General features: G+C 38.4%; 1 protein-coding gene and 1 pseudogene across 8 annotated transcripts in view; both read right to left on the bottom strand.

Moving 5' to 3' along the window:
* CNTNAP3 (contactin associated protein family member 3) overlaps window positions 1–23,951 on the bottom strand; it is a 218,309-nt gene that overhangs the window by 103,782 nt on the left and 90,576 nt on the right. For all 8 annotated transcript variants that reach the window (XR_013526380.1, XM_078348872.1, XM_078348874.1 and 5 more), the window contains exon 4: window positions 15,299–15,446. Coding sequence is in view for 7 of the 8 variants with exons in the window: in XM_078348872.1 (XP_078204998.1) it covers window positions 15,299–15,446 (148 nt within the window). In the remaining variant the exon portion in view is untranslated. The remainder of the gene's footprint in view (window positions 1–15,298; window positions 15,447–23,951) is intronic.
* LOC103792284 (F-box only protein 9 pseudogene) lies at window positions 1,691–3,112 on the bottom strand (annotated as a pseudogene).

The following is a 23,951-nucleotide window of genomic DNA, read 5'->3' as shown; positions in this document are numbered from 1 at the left end:
TTTTAGTTGACTAACAAAAAATGTTTTCTTCTTGAAAGTTTTTTTCTGGATTGTTGCAACCTATATATTTCTTTTTCTCATTCTCACTATGTTTCCTATTACTCTCCAATAGCAGTATTGATCTTCTAAGGCATGTGAAGTATATTTCCTGGAATGTTTCCCTCAGGCAAAATAGAATAGTAAAAAACTTATCAAGTAAAAAAGACATAAAGCAATGACCTTGAAACTCTTTTGGCCCTTAGATAATGCCTTGACTTTCTCTTCATTGTAACCATTAATGCTTGTATCTGAAATTTAACAATATACTTGTAGCTCATTATGCACATTTTAAAATAAAACAGATTAATGAATTGCAAATTCAAACTTTCTAAACAGCATAAAACACTCAACTATGATTTATGAAGTCAATACATAAAAATATGAAATAAAAAAATTATGTTTGAGATGGAGAGCACTTAGTTCAGTAAGTAAGCAGTAATGAGCTCTCCAAAATTGGCGACGGAGAGGGACAACTCCCTCATAGTCCCTCTTGAATAAGATCCTCCCACTGGAGAAGCAAAATTTCAAGTCTTGGTGCTTAGAAGTAATGCTAAAAGGTAAACTCATTTCCCACTTGTCCACAAAAGTCATACTTAAGCATTTTAAAACACTTGCAAGAGCAAAGAAAAGTTCTCCCAGCTGGTACAGTAGCTCCTGCCTGTAATCCCAGCCCTTTGGGAGGCGGAGGTGGGGAGATCGCTTGAGCCCAAGAGTTTGAGAACAGCCTGGGCAATGTGGCGAGATTGGTCGCACTTGCCTATAGTCCCAGCTTCTTGGAAGGCTGAGGTGGGAGGATCGCTTGAGACCAGGAGGTTGAGGCTGCAGTGAGCCATGACTGTAGCACTGCACCTCAGCCTGGGCAATAGAGCAAGACCTTGTTTCAAGAAAAATTATGGATAGGTTCTCCTAACTAGGCATAATCAGTGCAAATATTTCCCTACAATATATATTTGAATGAAACACAGAAATAAAACAATTTCAGTAACATATTTAATATTTTATCAAAAACCTGTTGGAAAAAATCCCTTGTATGAAATTTAGTTATATAAATAGAAAATATAGTGGGATACTGGAAAATTAATGTCACTTATTATGTTTACAGTAAAATCCAACATTCCTCAAAATTTTCAGAATAAAAGACTTGCTATCCAAAATGAATGCAGAAAACTTAGCTAGTGGTTTAAAATAGGAGAAGCTTTTCTAATTTTACATGAATTTAGTTTATAATTATTAGCTTTATTAATTAAGATTATAGTTTTTTTTATTTATGATCTTTATTGGTGAAACAATTTCAAACAAATCCAGAAAAGGTTCTCACACTTTCAGCCTTTAGTGCAAAGACATTATGCCATGTGGGAAATAAAATGCTTATCCAGTGAAGCGCTCCCCTGAGGCATTTAAATATTAGAATGCTCAGGCAGAAGACAATTTATGTGACAGAAATCTGCTCATAAATCTGCTTGAAAAAGGGCATGATAAATTAAGGTTTCTCACAACATAAATATGCTTATGCAACTTATAATTCCAACTTAATTTCAAAACACCCCAAGAATCAACTATCCCTTTAAATAAAAAAAATAATCAATTTATACTCTTCTTAAAAGAACTCTCATTTAAAATAAGTTCCAATTTCATAGATACATATGTACATTTATAACTTAGGTGCTCTTTTGTGCTATATACTTCTATTCATGCAAAAGTGATAGAAGACTGGACTTGAGGCTCTACAGAGGCCTTTCTGAGAAAGCTGTGTAGCTCCTTACTCTGGCGAAGAACAAGGGGGTGTATATCTTGTCAATCTCAAAAGCACTGACTGCAGTCCCACTAGTTGATTTGTAAGTAATGTAACAAGAATGATGTATCCAAATGAGTTTGTTGAACCACTGGTGGCCACTGGAACATAGTTGTAGCCCCACCTGAAAACCCTGATCTGCTTCTTGTACAGGGACATGATGAAATTATCTGTATTTATAGTCAAGTGGTTTTTCTTCTTTTTTCTTAGTTATAACAGCAAATACTTTGGTCTGATTGTCTGTGTCTTGTGACAAGTGATAGTTACCTAGTAGAATTGTATCAGTCCTGGTATTCCTAGTTCTTAAATGAGGAACAATGTACTGAGGCTCCCCAGGGGTTGTCAGCATCATCACATGGCCATCAGGAAAGAATCTTATGTACCTCTAATATTCCACTTGGTCCCAGGCTCTATAGAAACCATCAAGAGACTGTTCTCCTTGACGAATATATGTGATTTTACTGGTATACACTCCATTAAACCGAACAGGAGGCTGTTCTAAAAACATCTCTCTCCAGGATGTGTAAGGAACAAGTTTAATACAGCTTCTGCCCCAAACTTTCAAGCAGGCCAGATGCCACATTTCAGGGTCTCTGGCACAGATGTAGAATCCTCTGCACACCAGGGACAACTGCTCCAATGATCTGAGGTCCAAGTCACTAGACCACCCATCGGAAGATGTGCATGAGGACCTCCATTGGCAGGACTGATATATGAGTCTGACTGCTCTCAAGCTCAGGCTGACACAGTCTGAGCACAGACTCCTGAAATGTGAGTTGCTGCTGAAAGTAGGACAAGAGATCTGCCATTTTACTATCATCATCATTATCTTCAATGTAGCTGTTTCCAACGCCATCACCATCTGGATACCAGGTATAAGTAATCTTGAACTCTATATCAGGTCCAAGTTGCATAGCCCTACAATAAAACTTGATGGCTTTATAGAGAGCTCCATTTTGTTCTTCTACTGCTTTTAGGAAGAGTTCTCGAGCCTTTTCTTCTTTTGCCTGTTCTTGTTTTCCTTTGGTATCTGCTGCTATTTTCTGGAGAGAGCCTCTTGTTGCTCTGCAAGGTCGATTTTCCAAATTGCTAGAGCTTACACCTGGAGCAAGTTCAAACATCCACTGAGCTCGGAACACCTGGAGTTGTGCCTGCAGATCTATTTCAGCAGGACTTTCATTTTCTTCATCATCTTCATTTGCTCTGACAGTATCAGAATGACAATCTTCCTCAGCTTCTGCCATGCTGGCGGGGCGGCCTGCTGCACTCGAGGGCGGCTCTTCATGCCCCCTCTGCACTGCCCCCGGAGGAGGGGTGCTAGGTGTCCGGGTGTCTACTCCTGCCTGTCTCTGCAGCGGGGCTTAGCAGAGTTCTAGGTCGGAGAAGCGCACCAGGCACGGCAGTAACTGCTGGCCCAGCTTACGGCAGCCATCTTCGCGGGGCAGGGGACCAGATCGGGGCGCGCTGGGGTGGCGGCGGTGGCCGGGGACTCGGGGAGTGGAGGGACGCCCGTTGCCAGCCTCGGCGGGGGACTGTGCAAGCACCCAACTGGAGACCCCAGACGCCGCTGTGGAGCTGCCCCTCAGCTGCGGAAACCTGTGCCGACGCCAAGATTATAGTTTTGACTGGTGAATCTCTATCAGTATTAGCAGTGTGGGCCCCTGACACATTAGTCTGCCGCCATTAGATCAGGAGCTACATTTTCTAGTACACTAGAGTACACACTGCGTGGGCTTGAATCCTGGTTCCATCCTGGATAAGTTACATAGCCTCTCTGTGCCTCAGTTTCCTCATATGTGAAGTGAGAACACATATACTTCTCTCTTAGAAGGTTGTTGACAGGGTTAAATGAGTTAATATTTGTACGTTTACAACAGTGCTAGGTACATGGGGTGCCCTCAGCGGACATCTGCCTCATTATTACTGTCAGGGCACTGGGCAGAGAAAACAGACGGAAATGAGTTTAAAATAGCACATAGGGGATTTATAGGAAAGTAGACAGCTTAAAATGATAACAGATTTCATTTTTGAAGGACCTAGGAAATCTTCAGTTTCCATCAGGAAAAAGAGATTTACAACCATTCATCCACAATTACATAGCTCCTCTGCCAGCCAGCTTGTTCCTGGTCTGACTCACTTCAATCACGGGTGACCTACATCTTACTCAGAAGTATTAAAATATCTTCCTCATTTTCTAGTGTTAGAGAACCATGAGAGTTTAAAAATGATACTTGAAGATTATTGGTGCAATTATGTCTTTGCCAAAAAGTACTGGAAGAGCTAAGAACAGATGTGTTCACGAAGTTCCTGAATACTAACTCTTGCAAGATAAAGAAGTTTGTCATAAAATATTCAAGTCTAGGAAGAACTGTGTCGACAAAATTTTGCTAAAATATGTTATGTCCTAATTCATACAGCTAATATTCACTGAAAGCCTTCCATGTGTTAGGTGAAAGATAAAAATGCAGAAGGCAATGAATTACTTGTAAGGAGACCACCATATAGGAAAGAGGACATATAATCCTGAAATACGATGATTTCTGCCACATTCACAGTGATGCTTCTGTAAACCGGCATCTGGCCCAGAATGACTTCCAAGGAAGGATAAGGAAGGAGTCTATCTGCTTTAGACTCCTGCAAAGTATGAAGTCTCTAAGAAGCTAAGACATAATTAAGTAATTCTGAGTGGTTATTTTCTTTATTTCCTTACACCATATTTTACCTTCATTTTACTTTTGTTAGAAACAGAGACTCACTTTGTTGCCCATGCTGTAGTGCAGTGGTACCTTCATAGCTCACTGCAGCCGTGAACTACTGGCCTTGAGCCATCCTCTAGTCTCAGCTTCCCAAGTAGCTGGGACTACAGTTATACACTACATTGCCTGGCTAATTTTTAAATTTTTTTTATACAGGGTCTCACTATGATCCCAAGGCTGGTCTTGAATTCCTGGGCTCAAGCAATACGCCTGCCTCAGCTTCTGAAAGCACTGGGATTACAGGCATGAGCCACCGTGCCTGGCTTACCTTCACGTTTTTCACACCAAGAATCTACTCTTAATTCTGGCTTCTCATTACCATAGCATTACTTTTCTGCTTCTCACTATTATTCTAAGAACAGGCATGTCTCATCCCAATCCTACCTTGCACCCCCTTTTCAGGGGAAACATATCAACAGTAAGAGGAAAATATTGCTTGAAAACAGCAAGATTCTATATGGTGCTAATGCTGATGTCTTACTTTTTTTGTAACAACAATGACAACAACAAAAAAACACTATTCCACAGAAATTTCCCTAAAGTTTTATATCAACTTCCTAGTCAGATTGACTAAGAGTGATTACTTGGAGACTTTAGAACATGAGCCTCAACCAAACCATGAATTAGGATTTCTGTGGGTGAGACCCAGGGGTCTGCATATTTCCTAAGCTAACTAGGTAGTTGTGATGTACACGAAGGCTTCAGGATTACTTATCAGGGATAATGGGCAAATTAAAGAAGTTTACTCTAAATAAATTGAGTATTAATTTCAATATAAGGCCAGGCATAGTGGCTCACACTGTAATCCCAGAACTTTGGGAGGCCAAGGCGGGCAGATCATTTGAGGTCAGGAGATCAAGACCAGCCTGGCTAACATGGTAAAACCTCATCTACTAAAAATACAAAAAATCAGTGGAGTGTGGTGGTGCACCCACTACTTAGGAGGCTGAGGCAGGAGAAGAGCTTGAACCCAGGAGTCAGAGGTTGTAGTGAGCCGAGATCACTCCATTGCACTCCAGCCTGGGTGACAGAATGGGACTCCCTCTCAAAAAAACAACAAAAAAACTCCCCATAATTCCAATATGGAAATATGAATATCATTTTCACAGAGTTATACTTTATATTCAGTAAATTTCAGGTTACAGTCCAATGCATTTTAACAAACATATATACCTAGGTTATTGCCAACAAATCAAGATATAGGCAATTTCATATCAACTCACTAATTGCCATTTTTATCAAACCCCCAACACTGCCACCCAGACCCAGAACCAGGAAACCAACGATCTATACTCTGTAACTACAGATTCATTTTGTCAGTTCCAAAGTTTCATAAAATTCTATGATGCATATGTATTCTTTTGTGTCTGCATTCCTTTGCTAAGTGTAATGTTTTCGAGATACATGCATGCTGCTGCATATATCAACAGTCTGTTCTTCCTTATTGCTTGGGGTATTCAACTATTTGACAACTTGTTTATCCATTTACCTGCTGATAGACATTTGAACTGTTTCCAGGTTTAAACTTTTATAAATAAAGCTGCTAGGAACAGTTACACATGCATCTTTATGTTGACATATGCATTCATTTCTCCCAGGTAAATACATGGGAGTGGAAGTGCTGAGTTATATATTAAGTGTATATATAACTTAGAAGAATGCCAAATTGTTTTCCAAAGTGATAGTATCATTTTCACATTTCCCACCAGCAATGTATGAGAATTCAATATCTTTGCCAAACACTTGGTGTTTTCACCCTTTTTAATTTTAGCCATTCTGCTAGATGTATAGTGGTTTCTCATTGTGATTTTTCTTTATTTTTCTAAAGACTAGAGATGATTTGTTTTAATGTAATAAGTTAGAATAGATGTATTGGGATTCTATAGACCAATTTGGGGAGGATGATAATATTGAATCCTGCAATCGATGAATACACACAAAGCTTTCCTAGGAAATATTTGCCTTTATTCACTTACATACATTCTTTCCTTCTGGGTAAAATAAGAGGAACTGAGGGAAAACAGGCCTTGCTTCTACATTCTAAGTAAAGGCCTTGATCTCTCTCTTTAATTTTCATGCATGATCTTTCCCCTCTGTTTTTCTTTCCTCTCTCTTTACTCCTTCTCCCATTTCCTGGTAAAGATAAATAGGTAATTGCACAGAGTCTGGAATCCTCTGTGAGCAGGATTCCAGTTCTTCAACTTATTTATGATGGACATGGATTTTTACTTTTTCATCTTGAGTTTCTATTTTTTTATATTAAATTTTTTTTTTTGAGGCAGGGTCTCACTCTGTCACTAAGGCTGGATTGCAGTGGCATGCTCTTGGCTCACTACAGCTTTGACCTCTCTGAGATCAAGTGATCTCACACCTCAGCCTACTGAGTAGCTGGGGCTACAGGCATGCACCACCATGTGATAATTTTTGTAGTTTTTGTAGAGATTTCTGTAGGAGTTTTTCCATGTTGCCTAGGCTGGGCAATCAAACAATCTGCCTGCCTTGACCTCCTAACGTGCTGGGATTACAGGCATGAGACACTGACCAGCTCTATATATTTTTTGAAAATATTTGTTAAAATGTAATTAGCATTTCAGTGTTTTTAATTTTCCAAGATATTAAGCCCATTGTATTATAAACACATATTATATGAAAAAAGTTATATACATTTTGTTTTCTTCAATACATTTCCCAGGGCAATAAAAGAAATGCAGTTATATTTTCAGTTACGTCAAGCAAACATTCAGAAGACTTAACTTCTTACCAAGGACAAGTATAAAATGTCCAAGGACAAGTATCAAATAAAGCTTAAATAACCTTCTTTTTTTTTTTTTTTTTTTTTTGAGACGGAGTTCTGCTCTTGTTACCCAGGCTGGAGTGCAATGGCACGATCTTGGCTCACTGCAACCTCTGCCTCCTGAGTCAAGCAATGCGCCTGCCTCAGCCTCCTGAGTAGCTGGGACTATCGGCGTGTGCCACAATGCCAGCCAATTTTTGTATTTTTAGTAGAGATGGGGTTTCACCATGTTGACCAGGATGGTCTCCATCTCTTGACCTCGTGATCCACCCGCCTAAGCCTCCCAAAGTGCTGGGATTACAGGCGTGAGCCACCAAGCCTGGCTTAAATAACCTTCTTGAAAGTTTTAAAGATCTACTAAGATAGCCAGGACTCGAGAATGTCAAGATCTTAGAAGATAAGTTCAGAATACTCTTTCTGCTTTTACCCTTGAAGCACTAGTCAACTCCTAAGGAACAATGAGCAAAAGACAAGGTGGCCAAAGAGTAAGTGGCAGGGCAGCTATGATGCTGCGTCATGAAGCAGGGGTCTCTGTATACTCATCATAATTAGAAGTCAGATGAGAGAACTCAGAGACTTTCAAAGAAAAGTTTTGGTAAAAACCCTCAAATCTCATTTGGGACTACAGAAGCATTGTACTCCAGATATATAAACTAGGGACTGAGGCCCTGCATTGAGTCAGCTAAACACTTATTTGAATTAAGATCTGTGCCTAGTCTAGAAGCCTATCAGAGGCTGGGGTGGGGATTCTCTGGGTGACAATTTTCTCTTCTCTAGCCTCTGCAAATTTTTGTCCAAAATGTCCAGAATTCACCCAAAATTATCAAGACATCAAAAACAGAAATGACAAAAACTAGACAATGGAAAAGATCAAGAAATAATCCAGATATTGAAATTAACTAACAATCTTTATAATAACTGTGATTAATATTTTCAAGGAAACAGACAGCAAGATAAGGAATTTCACTAGAATATATCAATAGAAATTCCAAAACTGAAAATTGCAGTAACTAAAACGAATAACTAATTGGTATATTTAACAACAGATTGATCACAGCAGAAGATTTTATTAGTAATATAGAAGATAAAGCAGTACAGAGTGTCTAGATTGCAGCATAAACAGAAAAGATAAAAGAGGAGATGGAGAGAGAGAGGAAGAGGGAGGGAGAAAGAGAGAGAGAAAGAAAAAAAATAAGATGCAAACATCTCAGACAGATGTAATTGGAGTCTCAGAAAGGAGGCAGGGAAATTCAAGACAGAGGCAATATTTTGAAGAAATAATAGTGAAGAATTAACTAATCTAATAATCAATTCATAGAAAAAGGAAATTTAGTGAAATCCAAAGAGGACAAATTCAATGAAAACTAAAATAGCCACATCAAGGTAAAACTGTGGAAAATCAAAGACAAAGAATAAATTCTCAAAGGTAACCAGAAGAAAAATGCACATTTCCCTTATAGGATAAAAATCTATTGTTTATTGATTTCTTAATAAACATGATGAAAAAATAGAATGCCATTTTTAAAAGGTCAAAAGAAAATAACTACAAACCATATTCTCCATCAAGCTGAAGTAGGCTTTAAAAATACATATAAAATAAAGACAATTTTCAAGCAAATAAAAGCTATATGATAATTTATAACCAGTAGAACTGGGCTAAGACAAATATTAAAAGGAGTCTTTCTAGCTGAAAGAATTTGATTCAGAAAGAAGCATGAAAATGCAGAGAAGGTAAATAATGTGAGTAAATTCAAGTGAATACTGACTGCAAAAACTATTAAATTTTGTGATTTCAAAATATATGTACACATATACACATGTATGTATGAAACTAAGATGTGAAGTGGTGGGAGGGGTTTAACTAATGTAACTTATACATAAATTATAACATAAGTTGTACTCACATCCTCGTATTGTTTGGAAAGTGATATAAAGTAGTAACTGAAATACCTAGGAGAACAAAATTAAAATAGCAAGAGCGGAAAAACTGGAAAAATTTAACTTGATTAACCCAAAAGAGGAGAGAAAAAGGAGTATTAAACAAGTGGACCAAATATAAAACAGGGAGTAACATATCTGCTGCAATTTCAAATATGTCAGTAATATATAAGTGGACTAAATATAGCATCTAAAACTCAGTGATTTCCAGACTGGGTTTAAATACTAAAGAGAGAGTTCTTACATATACAGACAAAAAGTTTGAAAGTAAAGATTAGAAAAAGATATTCCATGAAAACACTAACCAAAAGAAATCTGGTATAGCTATACAATACTATCATCAGAGAATGCAGACTTTCAGGCAAGAGGCATTATTAGAAATAAACAAAGATATTTATTTCATAATTTTAAAAAATCAATTTTAAGGAAGGTAAAACAATTCCCAATCTATATGCATTTAATGAAACAGCTTCAAAATATGTAAAGCATGTATCTCTCTTCATTTTACTGGAATTCACAGTTCAGGCATGCTTATATCAGGCTAATTGTAGACACAGAAGAGGACAGTGGATACACCATAGACTCAACTCTGCCTATCATTAGCCAAAGCAAGTCACATGGCCGGCTCAAAAATCAGGGGACAGGGAAGCATACGCCACTCACGGGTGCTGGCAAGGGACAGGTGCAGAATTGGTGCTAGTGATGCAAACTAATGCAGCATTTATATGTAAACAGTGATGGAACAGTTAAAGGAACTTTAGAGAGGTAGGGAGTTCTAGCTTCGTTAGAACACCAACAAAGCAATACACACTTGGCCAATCTCAGGAGTTATACAAATTTCCCATGTCTCAAATTCTAATCAAGGACAGGTAAAATTTTGGAAGGGAGAAAATAAAATTTGCTTCATTTGTCCAGTCACTGTTCATTTTGTTTTACTGGAAACCTCCATTTGCTGTCCGTAGTTCCTACAGAAAACAATATAGCACTCAGTTAATCCATATGAAACTGCTAACATTCAACTGTATTTGAGTTACAAAATTGGCAAATATATGGTTCACCTAATTATAAGTGAAGCTAGAATGGTGAATAAGAAAAGGACTCATTGGTAATAGCACAGCTATATAAGACAGAGTCCGAATGACATATAAAACGATTTGAAGACTAAGTTATAAGAAAATGTAACAGAAAAATCATGAATAAAGAATTACCTGTGGGTAATAAAAAATGATTTTCACTTGGGACATTATAACAGAAATCTTCATGAAAAGGACATTTCAGAATTCTGTTAATTATCTGGGCTGTACTCCAAGTATTAAAATTTTAAGAAAGAATCCTCCACTCCCAGATTCCTTCCCACACCAAATTTTCCACCATTAAGGGACAAAAAATGTGCTGAACCAAGCTCTTCTTGGTTATTTGTTAAGTCAACTTTGATTACCAACCTTTTTCTTTTTTCTTCATGAATTATTGCCCAAGACTTACAAAGGAATAAAAGCCCAATCTCAATTCAATAGAAATGCTAATCAGACAAAAGCCCTGTTTGTGTATTACCTAGTGAAAATACTAAAACACTAGTATGAAATGGAATATAAGCCCTTAAAATCTCATTAGTGGACTGGGAATTAAAGAGATGGGAAGGATACTAACCACTTGAGAAAACAACAGGAAGAGGACTGTTGTATTTTTTGCACTAATATAAAAGAAAGTGGGGTGATTTAAAGAACTCTGAAATTGAAGATAATTAAAGTTGCCACAATAAAAAAGAAGTCACAGAATCAAAAACTAAATGTTTAAGTACAATACAATGCGGCTTGATGCTGTTTCTCCTTGAAAGTAGAAAAGAAGCTGCTGCCATAAATCAATATAGCAATATATCAAAACAAGTATCAATATGATTATCCTTTGTAAAACCCCACCACTTATGACTCATCAAGAAAATGGAATTGGTAGTCAGAGGACTGGAGTCCTCTCCCTGTCTCTGATGATTTGTAGCTCTTGTACTGCTGGCCCTTGGTGTGGCTTTTCAGATTGCTCACCTGGAATATTTGGTTTTAAAAACTGCCTTTCTATTACATAAAGAGGCATCAAATATCAGATGGAAGAATGAAAACATAACTGTAATATCTTATATTTTCTATTTTTACTAGAGTTATGACAGTTTTTAACACTAAAATATATAATATAAACTCTAAGATACCTTCCTTACCTGGATGGCTAGTATAAGAGAGAAATAAATGTCTGAAATTTGGATTCACTATTCAGATTTTTAAAAATCATCTATCAGACTTTTTTCCTGAATTTCTTTGTTCATTCACTCAATGCAAAGCTATGGTGCACTTAGTATGTTCCTGGCTCTGTACTGGGTGCAGGTGTTACAGCAATGAATGTACTTTACCCTGGTGTGGCCTGAAGTCTAATGAGGAGGAAAGAAATTAGGCTGCTAATAAGACAGTTACAGATACATTATAAAAAGTGACTATAGCACACGAAGTCATACTATCAGCTTCCTGGGAACTTACATGAGGAACCAAGTTTAGAGTGAAGGCCTAGGAAGCGTCATTTAAACTAAGATCCAAAGGAGGAGGTATAAATAGCCTGCCGAAAACATGAAGAAGGAGCATTTCAAGCAGGGGAGACCATGGGTTAAAGGCTTTGAGTCAGTAAAAAGGGTGATACAGTCGACAGTGGACAGGTAGCAGGAGATGGCAGCAAGACGTGGCATTGGAGAGTTATTCAGGGACAAGCTCCTTCAGGCCTTGCTGGGAGTCTGGATGTTATTTTAGGAACAACAGAAAGCCACTGAGGTCATTAAACAGGGACATAATTGTATCAGGTCTGCATTTTTAAAAGGTAACTTGAGTTGTAGTGTGGAGAATATAATGTAGTCAGCTCGAGCAGAGGCAGAGTGATCTAAACTTGGAGGGCAATTTCCATATTCTGAGGGATACCAAGTTTAGATGAAGTTGGTAGAGCTAGAGAGAGCTGAAATCATGCAAGGTATAATTTGGAGGAAGAATACAGAATTTAGTGATTTACTGGACGTAGAGAGCAAGGGAGACAGATGTGTCAAGGACTCATAGGGCTCTGGCATAAGAACCTGGGAGTTCCCTTTTTGTTCTTGAGAGATGCCCTTGAAGGCCTGGACAGGCATTGGAGCACAGGGAATTTATTTTTCTGTCTAAGGGTTCCGGGAAACAATCCTAGAGTCTTGGGTGTGGCTTTAATCATGTCTGAATGATTGAATGTGCATTTTTTTCTTAGGAATCATCTTGATTATTGTGTGGACTAAAAACTGGAATGGTCAAGACTAGAGATGAATAGCTGATTTAGGAGGCTGGTGCTCATTCAGGCTAAGCTGGAGGGAGAGAAAGAAGTTCAAAACCTATTTAGGAGATAGAATAGGGTTTGGGTCAACATGTGGCTGCTGGTACTGTTTTATAAGATAGAAGACAATGGAAAATGAGCAGATAGAAAATAGAGTTTTAAATGCTCACTGGGCCAGTGAAGAGAGTTGGGTGCCAGAGGTTGGAGTGCCTCAGAGCAGGGTTGTGGATACATATTTCAAAGTTATCAGCCAGTGTGTAAATGCTACTGAAAACTCATGGAAGTAGATAAAGGCTCAGAGAGAGCTTTGGAGCAGGATAAAATACCTAGAACCAATCTATGGATAATGGTAGCCTTTAAGGAGTGGCAAGAAGAGAAGCATGCAAAGGTGCGTGGAAAACCAGGAGAATGCAGAGGTGTCAAGAAGGGCCCGAGGCCATCTGTGCTCATGGCTTTGTTCTGGGAGCAGCAACTCTGGGAGCACCACAACCTATCCCCAGGCTGGAAGTGGAAATAGAGAAAAATGCACAGACTAAGCCAGGAATCTGTGAAAACACACACAGTGTAAAGGAATAATGAATCTATTATTGTAAATGAAGTGTAGAAAAGTGAATAAAACTAGGGCTGGGCAGTTCCTCAAGAGGCTGAGGTGGGAGAGTTGATGGAGCCCAGGCGAGAGCCCGATCAGGTGTCTGAACAAATTTTGGCATCAGATGGTGATCTCTCTGAGTGGAGGACCGCCAAGTTGCTTAAGGAAGAGTGAACTAGTCAAACTCCCAAATGAGTTGGGTCAAGACTCCCATGCTGATCAGGAGTGGGATTGTGCCTGTAGCCACTGAATTACAGACTGGATAATACAGCAAAAACTTGTCTCTTAAAATAAAATGGAATAAATTGATAAATAAATAAATGGAAAGAGATGCTGCATGGTAGGCATATCATAAGCCATTATAAGCAACTTCTAGAAAACAAATAGGGTGGTGGAAATACAAATGAAAATACTAAAACTGTCATTATTAACATAAGCTGTAAAAGATTATATTACTGTCAAAAATGAAAATAAAATTACTATACTTGAACAGTTATTCTTCTAAGGAAAAAAAAAGTCAATGTAGATGTCCACTTATTCTAAAAAATTACTTTTAGTTAGTTAGTAGTGGTTGTATGTTATCTGTCTGCATGTTTGGGTTCTTTTACTAGTAGTCCCTTATGGCCAACAGCATATATTTACAGAAGTTAACAGTGCCAGCAGATTCCATGACAGCTGCACCTCCCACTGGCCCTTCCTGGAATCAGGCACCAGACTTTGATCTTCCTGGTACCAACCTCCAGCCCAAGGAACTGGAGTAATATCTCTTCATGAAGGAACATGAAGCTAATGGCAAATTGCCATCAAAGAGCATGTTCCACTTTGAAGGCAGTAAACCTGAAGCTGTTTGAGTAATGAGAGGAGAAACTAATTTCATAGCATCAAAGAGAAATTCTAAACATCAGACATCTTAGCCATTGAAACAGAGAGCACAGTTATAGATCCCTGAAAACACAGGGATGGAAGGAAATGAGCAATAAGAGGAAGAAAAAACCAGACTGTTGGTAGAGCAACACCATTATATTTAGCCACATAGAAATGTAAACACTAAAAAACAGAGGCAGAGTTAGGAAATTAACTGGGTTGCACAGGGGTTAAGTAATGAAATGAAGGTAATAGTATCTGAGACATTAAATGCTGCATGAATGACAGGTGTTGTTATTGTGCTTTAGGAAATTCATATTTTGCAGGGTTAAAGCTGTGACTAGGCAGAGAATGGAAGTGACTGTGTGTAAATGGTGTGATATGAACCTCCAGTCCGACCCAAACTGAAGCCACTTAAGACATTTCCATCCAGGCTACTCTTTGACTTGTTCTCCAATTTTGTACAGGAGTATTTTTAAATTTTATTCCATTTTGGCAATAATTTAAAACATTTTTGTGAATATGTAAAGAAGGAATACAAGTATGTTCTAGATCATCAAGTGACAACTGTATAACTGAGTACCACCAAATAATTTCACTGCCTGCTTTTTGTTTGTGTTATATTCACCTAAGCCAAATCCTTTCTGCTTTTATAAGAAGGAACAGATGAGAAAAGAGGCTGAGTAAACACAGGCTGCCACCAAGTGAAGATCAAGTGGAGCAACAGCATGGTGTGCAAAAGAAGGTTTCATGAGGATGTTAGCAGAGAAAAACACAGAGAACTAAGAGACTGTGAGAAATCACCACACTGCCCCCAGTACCACTCCTGTTTTCCCATACAGAGTGCCATCTCAGCTTCAGAAAAATAGCATCATCTGTTGTTAGTTTGAATTGTACTCATTTTATAAGATGCCTACCATGTCGCAAGCACTTTAGTAAACTCTGGGAATCTAAAGACAGATAAGTTTCCGTGCAGGTCCACCTCTAGATTCAACTATAAAAGATAGTAACTAAAGTCCACAGTGTCATGGGGAGACAGACACTAAAGGCTTTCCATAAAAATCAGTTCTACTTGCCCAGCTATTTAAAAAGGCAGAAGAAGTCAAGTTCAACATTTCATGCCGACATTGGCTTTTACGGTTTGGCTTTTACAGAATCTCATGCTGACCTTGAATTTCACACAGGGAGTAAAGGCCACTTACTATATGCACATCCATACACTTCAATCCGCATCCCAATCCTGCCCCTGGGGTTCCAGGCTAAAGGGAGAAAGCGCAGGAACCTGGCTTCAAAGGGAGGCTGGAGTCTGTAGTGCACCACACTGTCTGCGTTTATGTTTCCTGGAAAACCCTAGGAGAAAACAGAGAAAGAGACCAATGTTTTTCTATCTGCAGAATGTACCATCTTCATGTTGCCACCTCTCATGCTAATGAGCAATGTATGTTCACTCTGCTAATACGCAAAAAGCTGCTGTTTTAAAGGAAACACTGCTGATGTTTAACAAGCATGTGACAGTCTCTCCAATCCCTGGCTTAGTCAACACTGTCTACGTTTTCTGTATTTGCAAGGTAGTTTAAATTTCATCCACACCATTAAAATGACTCTAAACATGGCAACCTCCATGAAGTTCACTTTTCTAAATTGCTATCCCACAAATTCCCCCGTAATCAAATGGTAAAGATGCTCACAAGAAGCCACGTCACACGGCAGGGTAATCAAGCACCATGGGAACATGCAAAGGACCTGCAGTGAGAATCCTGGAATCTTCAATTAGAGAGTTGGAAGGGACCTAGACATGATTCCAGCCGCACACCCTTAATTTATACATGAGAAACTACAGTCCAGGAAGAAGAAAAAACTCTGGAGGTAGGACAACTATCATAGGGTCTGGGGAGGATTACATCTGGGTTTTGTTTCAATGGCAGCATTCATTCCATGTTATCAGGCTGAATTCACTTCACAGCAAACACAGCTCCATGCACCTGTGGCCTGCCTCCTGGGAGTGCCAAGAGGAGCACACCGCTATCTGCTCCAGGGCAAAGGGGCATGCTTTCACTCTTCACTCCATCTTGCTATCTGAACACTGGGAAGGATCAGAGTGCAAGCAAACAAAGTTGTTTTAGATAACTTCTTATTGTTTTCAGATTTTTAAGAAAATGGCATGTGAGAACAAGGAAAGGGTTAATGCTTTTTTGCACTAGAAATGCTCACCAAACATGACTGGGGCACAGAGTTAACATCTATGTATGGCACGGGCCAGCAGTTAGTTCAACCAAGAATCAAGAATGGATCCTGCCTAATTATTTTGCTTTACTAAAGAATGTACCAGGCTTAACAACAAAACAAAGAGAATAAAGATCAGCCTGCCTCATATCAGACCACCAGTGGGTCTCCCTGGATATAAATAAATGGAAATAAAAATACAGGAAATGGCTTAGTGAATGTGGTCCATTTTAAATGCTAGTTTCGATGTCAGACTGTAATAGTTCATCTACTGTTAATTCATGCCAATTCCAAGAGGATCATTTCTTCCAGGCTGGAGTGCAGTAGCTTGATCTCAGCTCACTGCAACCTCTGCCTCCTGGATTCAAGCAATCCTCATGCCTCAGCCTCAGCCTCCCCAGTAGCTGGCATTATAGGCGCACACCACCACACCTGGCTAATTTTTTTTTTAGACTCAGTCTTGCTCTGTTGCCAGGCTGGAGTGCAGTGGAGCAATCTCAGCTCACTGCAACCTTCACCTCCTGGGTTCAAGCAATTCTCCTGCCTCAGCCTCCTGAGTAGCTGAGACTACAGGTGCATGCCACCACACCCAGCTAATTTTTGTATTTTTAGTAGAGACAGGTTTCACCATGTTGGCCAGGATGGTCTCGATCCCTTGACCCTGTGATCTGCTCGCCTCAGCCTCTCGAAATGTTGGCGTGAGCCACCATGCCTAGCCTGATTTTTGTATTTTTAGTAGACACAGGGTTTTGCCATGGTGGCCAGGCTGGTTTCAAACTCCCTGCCTCAAGTAATCTGCCTGCTGGGCCTCCCAAAATTCTGGGAGTATAGATGTTGAACAGCCACACCCAGCCAGAGATAATCATTTCACTCCTGTTCCAACTAAAGGATCATGTACATCGACATCATTTTTTGAGTTAACAACTGCTACACCATCTTCAGGTAAAATATGTGCAAGCCCTCTGTACTCACAACCTTCTGTCTGGACACCCCAGGGTGACCTATATAAGATAAGCCACATCCCATTTTCACCACTTCACAGCCTGTTACTCTCTGCTGCAAGCTGCAGTTTCTTCATCTGTAAAACTGATCTGGAAGGGTTGGAGTACTAATTGAGATAACACCTGGAAATCAATCAGCCCACCACCTTTGTGGAGGTGGCTGCTGTGACCGTGACCCAGGTTGGTCACTGTTGGCATGGTTGGTAGAGATGGTTGATCCATCAGACTCTGAATCCTTTTATTTTGGTTCTAATGGGTTTAATATCTAAGACATACAGCCAGCTAATACAGGAACATCAGATCCTATGAGCATTTTGACTACAATGTTAAAATTCAGTTGAATAATTAAAATCAATTTTTTCTGTAGCTGACTAAACTTTTTGAACCACAGTAAAAACAATATAATAAAAATCTTTCAAAGGAACCCAACAGAAATAGATTTTTTTCACCCTTATATGTGAAATGTTATTTCTTTCTCAATTTGTTTCAAAGTATAAACTCTGGAAAATATACATGTCAGTGATGTGATAATAGCATCATGTAGCGAAAACATTTTTAAATGTCAACTTTTGCTTAACTGAAATAGATTAACATTTAAGATACTTTAAATAAACATTATCTAGTAGTTTGTAAATAAGGCAGATAAGAAACATATTCTTTGCAACTTCAGAGATATTAATAAAAAATCAAACATTTATTCATATGACTAAAATATATTTAAAAGTTTATATATATTCACATTAATTCATTTGAAATTTGAGAAATCACATTATTAATGTCTTGTGTAGAATTATAACCAGTTTCATGGGATACCAACTAAATCAACCATTGCTCTTTAAATATATAGAAATGAAAGAGAATACATTTGGGGCAGGAAAGATTTATACCAGCATTTCACTGTCATAACATTCAGGGCTTATTATTGAAATAACCTTATCTATAACAGTAAAATAATATGTCTTAAAAATATGCAGTGCAGTCTCTTAGGATTCTCTATCTTTGTGGGCATTCTGGCTAAGTATTATATTAAGCAATCAAAAATGAATATTTTCAGATAAAATGATCAGTTTCCATAACATGTTCCTTAGGTACACATGAAAGTAAGTGAAATCTGTGGCTTGGAGTCCACTTACATGCTGGAAATATGTTTCACAAATAATTTAGGAATTAATGACATTACTGAAAAATTTCCAACACTCTACTTTTATTTTTAGTGGTCACATTAGTTAAATCTAACAGTCACAGCTGGTGATGGTGCTCATGTGATATCCTGGTCTGCAAAATGTTAAGCTCATGGATGCTTACAGTTGAGTACCCAAATTAACAGCCATAGCAGAAAAAAATATGTCAATGTAAGACTCATCAACAATTATTTTAAAGAAGACTGTCAGAAATTTGTTATTTTTCCAAATTAGTCATTTTGTCATTTGTTTTAGTGTATTTTTATCATCAAATCTTTATTTTAAATTATGAGATACTGAAATGAGTCTCTGAATTTTAAAATACGCACTAAGTCTCTACTATGCATAGGGCCACCACTGTCCTATGCAATTTCACGCATCAATTCAGTTAGTGCTCACAAAGATGTTAGAAAAGCTTGTCTAAAAGAAATAGGCTTTTCGGCAGCTTCAGTTTATTATTAGTTTCCCAAACACTCAAATGTACTACAAGAGATCCTTATTTTAATGCCCTGTTATTATTTTAAACTGCCTCTGTGTGGGGTAAGAAAGTGTCTGTGAGTCCTTCATTTCCAATTCTATTTTCTTAATTGCTAGACTATGCTGATATTGTACACAAGTTTTAGTCTCTGTAATCTCAGCTTCTTTATGACTAACATGGGAATAATAATAACTGCTTTGCCCAATTATAGCTTGTTGGAAGATGTTTCTGTAAGTGACTTGAAAATTGTAAGGAATTATACAAATGAAAGATATTGTTAAGTTGCTTTCCATAATGCCTGTTAACAAGATTGTTATTTATGAGTGTTATTTGAAGAACAGTTTTTCTAAGTCTAGAGCTTTAATAATATAATTACCATGGCATATGCCCTGATGATATTTTATGAAGCAATTAAAATGTTTCTATAGATTATTAAAAATTAGTATATTAACTTTAACACTTTAGTATGTCTAGTACAATTATATTTATGCAAAAAGTTAATCAGTAAAAAGCAAAATGAAAAATATAAAACTATTATATGTAAGTGTAAATATGTGTGAACAAAAGAATTATAATTTTTCAAAGATATGTACAAATAAAATGTATTAAACTGGGGAAATATGAATCATGTATAAAAAAAGATTAATCAATGAAAGAACACCAAGGCAAGAGCATGGCTTATGCAGACCAGACCCATCATTCCTTAATGATTCTTCATTGAGGAAGGTGACTAACGGAAACCTTGGCATTTGATATCTAAAAAACAAAAAAGTGCCTCCAGCATGTGGACCCAGGTGCCTGCTGAAGAGCTGCTAACCCTCCGCTGCTGCCCCCTTGACCCCCTCTGTGCTCGGGATGCCCTTGAATGAAGAAGAGACTGCTGCCGAATGGGGCCTGGGTCTGCCACAGAGCCCTCCCACGGACACAGACAGGACTGAGGCCATGGCTCCAGCAGAATTCTGGCTCCTGTGACTGTCAAAGACTTCTGCTCAGTTCTGGAGTTTCCTGTAAGTGGTACATCATATGATGAACACAGGCTGCAAAGCTGGAGAGACCTGGGTCTGAGACCAAGTCCCAACATATACTGATTCTGTGACTGCGGGCAAGATACTCAACCATGCAGAGACTTCTCCTCTGAACACTGGGGAGAGTGATGACCAGGACTCACAAGACTCTCACGTTTTCTAAAGCTCTTAGCATAGTACTAGCATATGGTAAATAATCAATTAGTAGGAACCACTGATTACTGTTATGCATTAATATTAAGTGACATTTCCTCTTACTCATTCTCACAGCACCACTCTTTGAAAGCAAGGATGAATCTATGGACTTTCTCCTTTGATTCTCAGCCTGACTCAACTTAATTTCTTAGTTCTGTATTCCCCTCACTAGCAGGTGACATTAGGCAACGATGATACTGCGTTTGTCCCTTTTATTTTCAGATTACAGATAATGGTGAGCATGCAAAACTGCTTTTTTTTTTTTTTTTTTTTTTGAGACAGAGTTTCGCTCTTGTTACCCAGGCTGGAGTGCAATGGCGCAATCTCGGCTCACCGCAACCTCTGCCTTCTGGGTTCAGGCAATTCTCCTGCCTCAGCCTCCTGAGTAGCTGGGATTACAGGGACGCACCACCATGCCCAGCTAATTTTTTGTATTTTTAGTAGAGACGGAGTTTCACCATGTTGACCAGGATGGTCTCGATCTCTTGACCTCGTGATCCACCTGCCTCAGCCTCCCAAAGTGCTGGGATTACAGGCTTGAGCCACCGCGCCCGGCCAAAACTGCTTCTTATTTAAATTAGTATCTATAATTGTGTATGTGAACAGTAGTACTTATTTTAAAGTGCTCTTGAATTCATTATTTTTATTAATATTTTACTAACCATTAAAATATACTGTTTATTAACACAAAATGAGAAAAGTGTGACTTTGCCTTATTCTAGCATTATTAAATGAATTGAAGTAGGAATTAAGAAATGCGGGTGATGGCTCCAGCTTTTTCATTAATTAGCTGTAAGAGCCAGGGTAAGGCACCTGAGGCTTCAGTTTATCTGAGAAGCATGCTACGAAGTACGATGGGGCTGGGCATGGTGGCTCATGTCTGCAATTCCAGCACTTTGGGTGAATGAGGCAGGTGGATCACCTGAGGTCAGGAGTTTGAGACCAGCCTGATCAGTATAGTGAAACCCCGTCTCTACTAAAAGAAAACAAAACAAAAAAGTAGCCAGGTGCAGTGGCATGCCCCCATAGTCCCAGCTACTAACGAGGCTGAGGCAGGAGAATCACTTGAACCTGGGAGATGGAGGTTGCAGTGATCGGAGAGCCTGGCAACAGAGCAGGACTCCATCTCAAAAAAAAAAAAAAGTACTCTAGCACCAAAAAAGCATGGCCTGAAATAGTGAGTTTATATTCAGGTCAGGACAAAAATAATTGTTAGAAAAGAAATGAACAAACAATGACAGCAAGAGCATATATACAAATATATATATTTAAATCATTTACCATGTTTGAATCATAAGTCAAAAAGAGAAAAACAAAGTATAGTGCATGTTAAAAAAGACAAATAAATGTTTCCTTGTGTTTGCTTACAACTGGTAACTTTGAGAAAATGGTGATTCAGAAACATAAAACAACCCCAAATATGAATTGATTAACTTAAATGTAATTTTAAAAATAATTCAGATAATTAGGAGAACAGAACTAACCACTAAGCCCTCTGTATTTAGTGCATATGACTAAATATATCACACAGCTTAACAGGAGTTCTTACTGAGATACTACTGTTGACTTTAAATGATCACATTATTTAAATGTTAAAATACCTTCTTTGGAAGCAGGTAATTCATCTAAGTTGTCATTTGACTTGGATCTGGGACAAATTTACTGTGTGAGATTGATCAACAAGTCTTCTTGCTCTCAGATTTCCTTATTATAATTATAAACCTTTATGCTTTATAAAAGTTCAGGGTTTTATGCTGCTGCTATGTTTGGTTTCTCAGAGACTTTCAACAACCAGCCTAGTTCTGGGACATGGTAGGCATTATTGCAACATCAGGAATTCCTCAAGGAGAATAAATGTCTGCTGTGTTGAATTTTATGCCAGGATCCCCAAGATTTGCACCCTTTTCCTAGCCCTCCCAGTATTCACCAGTGTTTAACACACAGTTGGTCCCAGGCAAACACTGGGACATTTACCTGAGAGTTAGGGTTAGTCTTCCTAATGCTATAGTCTATCCAATCTCTCTAAACCCAGCTCCTTGTTCTGCTGTGAGAACCCCAGCACCTGTCTTTCTTTGCCTGGATGACTCAGAGATGCCCACTCCATCTTCATCTCTGGACTCACCACAAGTAATTACTCAGTACCTTCCCACCAACTGCAGAGCAATTTACTTAATTGGAATGTTTTCACTTTTTCATCCCTGAAAATCAACCTGCACAGCTAAAAAATTAGCTAGGGAATCACTATTATTAAATCAATGACCTAAGTGCTTTTGTTATTATAACTGAAAATTGTAATCATTTGTTTGTTTGACATATTTACTCTCTGACCATCAGATAGATTTTACTTATTTTGTCCATTTTAACTATGACCAAATATGTATTTTTTTTCACAGATTCTATGAGCATGAAATGGGATGATCTATGTGACCTTCTCCCTGAAATTAGATATTGGATATGCACATAAAAGTAATTATGATTAGTGTGCTATTATGGAAAATAGTTCATTGTCTTGATAGTCTGAGAATCACTATGATAATAGTTTCAAAAACATTTAGGATACTTGTTCACTATTTTTAATTTTAGTTTTCAGCAAGAAAGATCATTTGAAAAGTAAACAAAATTATTTCACCATATTTTTACAATTGTAGTAATTTATAATATATTCTGAGAAAAAGCCATCTCTACCTATAAAATACCTACTGCGTAAGATGCAATTTTATATCCCTGTGTGTGTCTCACACAAGATCCATCAATGAATAATATTGCCAGCACTGGGAATAAGAATACTGAATGAATCAGGCTTAGAGCAGCTAGACTCAAAAGGTGCCACCTGCCTAGAATAACATTAGTATTAGATAGTAAGACTCGCTCGTAGCTTATCTGGCAGTGCACTAGAAATTCTGTCTAAGAATTTGTAAAACAGCAGCAATGACATTAGGTACAAGGAAGTTCGATGTCCTAGAGTCAAAACTGAGCTTTGAAACTGCCTTTGCACAAATTCTAACCGTGAAAAAATTATGGCAGTGGAAAGAACTGATCTAGTCAACCCCTCTTGCCCTTGACCTTCAAGCTGCCTTTAATCATTCCTGGGTTTAGGCAAGCCAGTCGTGGGAGACATTGAGTTTATAGTTTAAACAATAATATAGCTCTTACCCAAAACTAAAGCTAATGAGAGACCACCGGGCTAGGAAAACAGAGAAGACTAAATTCTGTGAAAATATAGACATAAATGATTGTTAGCCATTTGTCCAGAGGTCACAAGATAGGCAACTTCCTCATTAATTCCAGCAGATAACATCACTATTGCAGAATCTAAGATTAGCCTTTTGAGATATCTTTTCAGGTTTTTCACATGTCTTACTACCTATGGCTCCACCTGAACCTCCCACCCACTCCTGTGGCCCCACCCAGAAATAACTCATCATGCAGGAGAATCATTTTCCACCCCTGACCAATCAGCAGCAAGCACACATTGCCTAGCCATCCCCAGCCCTTCCCCCAAACGACCTTTGAAAAACCCCTAACCTAGGAGCCTCCAATGAGACTGATATGAATAGCAGCTTCATCTCTAATGTGGTGTGGCCAACCTGAGTCAATTAAAACTTTTCCTTTACTGCAGTGAGCAGGAAGAACCCATTAAGCAGTTACAAAATCAGAAGAGCTACTGTGGTTTGTAAAAAGCCTGGCATCCCCAGAACAGAATCCAACAACACAGGAAAGTAACCAATAGATCTACAGTCAGGGCCTAGGTT

Source organism: Callithrix jacchus, chromosome 1 (genome assembly GCF_049354715.1).
Source record: "Callithrix jacchus isolate 240 chromosome 1, calJac240_pri, whole genome shotgun sequence".
NCBI lineage: Eukaryota > Metazoa > Chordata > Mammalia > Primates > Cebidae > Callithrix > Callithrix jacchus.
This window is presented reverse-complemented; position numbering and strand designations above follow the sequence as displayed.